Source organism: Sus scrofa, chromosome 7 (genome assembly GCF_000003025.6).
Source record: "Sus scrofa isolate TJ Tabasco breed Duroc chromosome 7, Sscrofa11.1, whole genome shotgun sequence".
Classification (NCBI taxonomy): Eukaryota; Metazoa; Chordata; class Mammalia; order Artiodactyla; family Suidae; genus Sus; species Sus scrofa.
The window spans coordinates 8,307,895-8,313,894 of NC_010449.5; the positions used below are offsets into that span (position 1 = coordinate 8,307,895).

The following is a 6,000-nucleotide window of genomic DNA, read 5'->3' on the forward strand; positions in this document are numbered from 1 at the left end:
CAGCCAGTGGGGACTGATTGTGATGAGCATTTTATGTAACCGTGGTGGTAAGGGTGGTAGCATTTGGAGCAGGTAGAAGAAGCCTTTGCCAAATATATCCGTATTATATGCAGTGTACTATTTCAGTTATCACTATGTGCCTTTAGCTGATGAAACAGATAAAAGAATGAGATAAAGAATATGGGAGAAGAAACAATATGAAAAATATAAGGGGAAAAAAGGGAGGAAACTAAGAACATTCAGAGACAGGTTGGAAAGAAGATTTGTAAGAATGCTCGTCGACCCGTGTTGTTTAGCTGATGACAGCCAGCTTCATTCAGTGTGTAGTACTAAGATGGCCGTGGGGTAGACTGTCTTACAAGTGGGATAGTAGGGTTCTCTAGAAAGCAGCTTTTACCATTTAGAATCATGTTTTGACCATTTATTCATGTAGCCAACATTCACAGAATGCCTGTGAGGTGCCAGAGATTAGACATAATACAGGCCAGGACAGACTTTATGTTAATGCATCTTTATTAGGAAGAAGAAAAAGGGACGGCAGCAGATGAGGAAGCTTTTCTGCACATTTACTCTTTCACATTATGTAGGTCAAGTTCCTTGGGAAACAGAATCTGAGATCCAAATATGCCTGCCGAGTGTTCATCGAGGCATGCTCTCTGAACATTTCTGAGAGGGAGGGAGGCAGGGAGAAGGACGGAGCAGCAGGAAAACTGGAAAGGCAGTGCAGCAGCATAGAATCACCTGATCTCTGAAGGAGCCCTGGAGCTGAGCTGCCCCTTGAGAGTTGTTCTGGAGCCCAGCCTTTGTATCCTCGATCAACCAGTCATTGGATGCAACAACCTCACGGAGGCCTTAAGCCTTGGTCTAGGCAGCACCGTTCTGCCGAGGACAATATTGTCATTAGAGCTCAGCCACAAGTCATCAGCAGCCAGAGGTTGGAGAATGAGTACCTTGATGCTGGGGAGGTGGGGGCATCTGCGTACCACCCCCCGGATCCACTGCATATGAGGAAACTGAGGCACAGAGAAGTTAGGTAACTCGCTCAAGAGCACACAGCGAGTGAGTGGCACCCAGGCAGTCTGGCTCCAGAGGCTAGACCTTCAATCACTAATCTTTATTTTGTGTACATAAAACTGTCATGGTTCCTCAATAAATGGTGTCATGGTTACTCAGTAAATTACAGCTCTTATTTTAGGTGCTGATAGTGACTCTCAGCCCTCTCTTCTCTCAGCCCTCATTCTTTTAGTTATCTGGGAACTAAAAATAATGATCGTAAGCATTTTTGTGGAATATGTAGTTGTGTATTTATGACTTTGTTGAGCTTAAGAGTTCCACTGATTAATATAATAACCTGATGATGGAAATTAAAGGTTGGCCCCAAGTATCAAAGTGGTTGCTCTATACTGTAGATGGGTCTCTGTCTTCTCACTGTTCATGGGCTACCTTGGAGTTCGGACAATGGAACTTGCTCAAGGATCTCTCTTCCCCTGGCCCTGCTTTGCCGTCCTTGAGGACCTATGTAATGAAGTTGCTCTTGTCATCCTGACAGCTTGAGGATAATGAGGTCAGGGCTGCCTGAGGTTCAGGCAACTTTATAAAGAGGAGTGGGGAAGGTCCTGCCTCTGTTGGTGAAGGTGGGGTGAGGGAAACAGGGAGAGGCTCACCCAGAATCTCCCCTGGAGATCCCAGTTATGAGGCATCACCTCTAACCATGTTTCAGAAGGAAGTTTATTTTTTAAAAGAGGAAAATAACATCAAACCCTGTGAATTCTACAGCCCAACTTAAATGGTAGCTGAAAATCCCCTCCATCCCTTCTCCCCAGCTTGCATTCCCTGGGGTCAGGGACAGTCCCTGGATGGAAGCAGAGTGGATAGAGAAGAGGGAACACAGCATCTGTGGAAGAGCCAGGCACTGGAAGCCTGAGTCAGCTTGAGCACCTCAAGGATGCCCACAGCACTGACTTGTCTCCACATCCAACCCTGGGGCTTCCCATTCAGGAGGATTCAGTGCTTTCTGCCTGAGCCTACACACTACCTCTATGGCTTCCCCTGTGCCCGAGGACTTCCCACCTGGGCAGCTAGTATCCAGGGAAAGCAGTGCCTTCACAGTGGGAAGCTGGAGCGTGAAGCCTTTGGAAGGAGACACTTGAGCAGTGAGGCAGGTAGGTGACCCTTCCCTGAATCCAAGACCCAACAGCCATGGTGCTCAGTGAGGGGACTGATGTCTCATGAAATTACCCTCCCCTGTGCATCATCCTTACTCTCCCCAAAGAGGAGATGCCTAGAAGCTCACCTGTGCTCTCCCATCTTCTCTTTCCATCGTCTACTGCTTATCCTATTCTGAGTGCTTCCTTCATGTTAGATCATTTTTCCCTTACAGTCACTCTGGTTATACACTGTTTTTATTTCTATTAGACAGATTTGGAAATAGAAGACACAAGGAAATGCCTAGCCCAGACACAAAGAAATACCACCTGTGGGTGGTGGAAATGGGGCAACATCCCAGAGAGCTAATGATCCTAGAACTCATGCTTGGAACCACTAGGCTATACTACCTTCCCTCCCAACAGAGAATTGGCTTCCTCTTTCCTGGGGTCAGTTTATTCCCTCATTAGGCAGGGACTCACATCTCCCCTCTCCTTCCTTTACTCTCCTTAGATGCTAGGCAGGAATTGATCACTTAGGACCAATTCTCTTGAATCTCCTGGGGTGGTTTCAAAAGGAAATGAGACACACTCAAAGTGCTGACTTGTGTTAAGTTGGGCTTTGTTCTTAGGGGGCATAATGGATATTCCACCAACTAGAAATTAAAGCTGTTTAAAGGGGAGGGCATACATTTCCTGGAAAGCAAGCTGTGGTTGCTGACTTTGGTGAGCTTACAGAAAATAAATTTAAGTGTGTTATATAGCAAGTTATAAGACCTCCACCACTTCATAAACACAACCATTAACTAATTAATCATTTGGAAACACAACCATTAATCAGCCGGAAAGATCTGAAGAGCTAGAAATTTTAAGGCCTAGTGTTTCATGTGAAGTAACGTATTTGAAGTCTGTCTTTAAATTGATCCTCTAAAACTCACTAAACCCATCTTTACCAATTGGAAAATGTTGCATTAAGTCACACTCAAGATGACACCTAACATCTTGAACAGAACAGAAAGGAAATAGCCACAGGTAAGCCCCTCTCTGCCCATTTCAAGGGCCAGAAGTTGTCAGAAGGGACTGTGCTCCTCAGGAATGCAGCAAAGTCCAGTCTACATACTGTCACCCAGTTTTTATTAGGGGAATAATCTGTACCAGACACTGTAGCAAATACAATGAAGAATTGTAGAATGTTAAGGCTGGCAGAGACTTAGGAGATACCACTCCTGTTTTGGAGCCATTTGCAATTTGATCAAAATGTTAAAAATCACATGTGGGTGGAAATGAGAAAACAATGCTATACATAAATAAGCAGAGACTGATAGATGCTGCAGAAACTCAGGGAAAGGAAGAACAAATTTGGGTTGGAGTTTATCAGCAGAGATTTTAAGGAGAATATGGGATTTCAAGTGATCTTTTAAAGCAGCAAAGTGGTGAAGAAGCAGGTAGGTCTTTCATTCAAAAATAGTGTGAATATGGATAGAACAGTGACAGCAAAAAGCCTAGGGGCCAACACTGGAGTAGACACAGGCCTTCCTGGAGAATACACCAAGGTTCCTGGGGAGGGGAGCATTGGAAGGCTAAGCAGGCAGATGAGCTCTTAAATCAGGAGCTTAGAATTGATCCTGTAAAGTAGGAGGGAGCCACTGTAGTTTCTTGAGTAGCCGACCACAGTTCTCAAGCAGGCTCATGATGTTTGAAACCAAACCAAACCAAAAACAGTTCTTTGGGAAGATTAATCTGAAATCTGAGTGAGTGATGGATTGTACAAGTTAATACCGAGCCTACAATGAGAAGAGCTGTAAGACTGGGAAAGAAGGGTTGAATCTAGCAAGAGGAAAACATAAAATTTGGTGGCTTATTAGTCATGGAATTAACACTGGGAAATAAGTGTCTTCCGCAGATGAATGTCTGTTTCCATTCTTGGAAATATGATGGCTCTAGGACATGTAACTGAGCTAGAATTAAGAAGTCAGGGAGTTTTGTGAAAGTAGTTGATGAATCTGTTCTTAGCCATGCATAGGTGAAGTAGGACATCCATACTGGAATTGGATTTGATTAGACCATCAATTCTGGCTGATACTTCTCTCTTTATGTGGTCATTCTTAATATATAGCTAATAGGTTCATAAAGCTGAGACTCTTACAGTATTTCTAATTCCACATCATTTTTGTTATTGTTTTTGTTTTCATAAAATTCTGTGATTGAAACAAGCAGTCACTTTGATATGTTTCTGGCATAGTAGAGCTGTATTCAGAGCTCAAATCTCAAAATCAAAGACCAGCAAATTACCGGGGAGGAGGAAGCTGAATTTCCAGGTCTCTTTGATTTGAACTTTCTAAATTTCCTCTCCTTAGCATTTCAGAGTGTCATTTTTCTTACTATGCATTACCTCTGCCTAGGATTAAAATAACTTAAGAATTGGAATATTTTGTCCAGTTACTAAAATCAGATGTTTATAGGGCATCCTACATTTAGGTTAAAAATTTCAAACCTCAAACATTAGTTAGGATCCCTAAAGGATGTACCATTTTTAGCTTTTAACTCTAAATATAATTCTACATATTCCCAAACATTTTTTAAAAAATCTATTTTTCTCCCATTCATTCACACTTCACCAGATTATGTAAGCTGGGCTAGGAAGCAAGAAGGGATCAAGTCATGTGATTAGTTTGTAAAGAGTTGAAAATGTGTATTTGCCATTTGGTTGGGTGATTTTTCCTTTAAGATGGGTCTCTAAAAAATTGAAGTGGGATCTGAACATGGCAAAATGTATTTGCTTTTCTTAGATAAATCTGTTAGTCTGTGTGTGCTGTAAAATGGCATTATTCCTCCACTGGAAATTGCACTTCCCACGCAACATACGCCACTCTGCCTTCCCTCACAGACTTCCTCAAGCAAGGTTCAAAATCCCTCCTGCATATGTAGTCAGTCCCACGGTGAAATCATTAATTTAGCCCCCATTTGGGCTTATCTGAGAATTTCAAGGTAAGCTTCTTTTCAAAAGAGCATTTAGCAATTAGCCAGCACAAAAGGTAGCTATGGATAATTCCCAAATTGGCGTTCTCAGAGCAAATTGTTAAGAGAGAAGGACACAACTCACAAACAATGAAAAAGAAAGACAAATAATGGAATTTGTACTTAATAGAATCAAAAGGTGTTATTTGTATTTATCTATTATAGATAAATAGACTGCTTCCTGATACAGCTGTATGGACTTACCAGATTAAGGAATGTCAAGTACTTCCATTGTCCGTCATTTGGAAAGATTTTGGATTTCTGCTGATCCTCTCCTTTTTGTGATATATAAAAATTGAGGAAAATATACCAGCTCAAAACAGAAAAGTGGTATATGCATGTAGAAGTCCTCGTCATGGCTTGCTCTGACCAGGAACTATGAATGTCTCGAGTAGCTTCCCTGTGGTGTCCTTCTGCAGGTCACAGCTGAAGTCCTGTAGCAGGCCAGAGAGCTGTAAAACACACCCATCAAGGATTTAGAGTTTCAACATGGCTGAATTTTGCTTCTTTCATAGGCTTCTTTCCTGATAAACTTGAGTGACAGATTTACTGCTGATTTCAGATACTTCCTTTAGGTAATATCAGATAAACTGAAGGTTTGTGCATTACAGTGTGTAGGCTTTAAAGAGGGCAGGGAGTGATGCAAGAAGTGCACTTCGCCCTCATTGACTTGGATTAGGACATGATTAAATGACCTAATTAGGTATCAATACCTAATTAGGTATCAGTAAACTCTAATGGAATCCCATCATAGCCCATATTCTCTTTTCTTTCTTTTTCATTTGAGTAGAACATGGAAGTGGCCATAGCATATAGCTTGAAAAATGAGAGGCAGTTT

The 6,000-nt window shown here is 42.1% G+C and overlaps 1 protein-coding gene across 4 annotated transcripts in view; it reads right to left on the reverse strand.

Moving 5' to 3' along the window:
- The window catches only part of ADTRP (androgen dependent TFPI regulating protein), a 70,915-nt gene extending 65,125 nt beyond the window's left edge, over nt 1–5,790 (reverse strand). The window contains exon 1 of one of the 4 annotated variants that reach the window (XM_021100192.1): nt 5,367–5,788. In XM_021100192.1, the coding sequence (XP_020955851.1) occupies nt 5,367–5,519 (153 nt within the window). In that variant the 5' untranslated portion in view covers nt 5,520–5,788. Of the gene's footprint in view, nt 1–5,366 lie in introns of all 4 variants that reach the window. The other 3 variants (XM_021100189.1, XM_021100190.1, XM_021100191.1) reach the window with 3 other exon arrangements.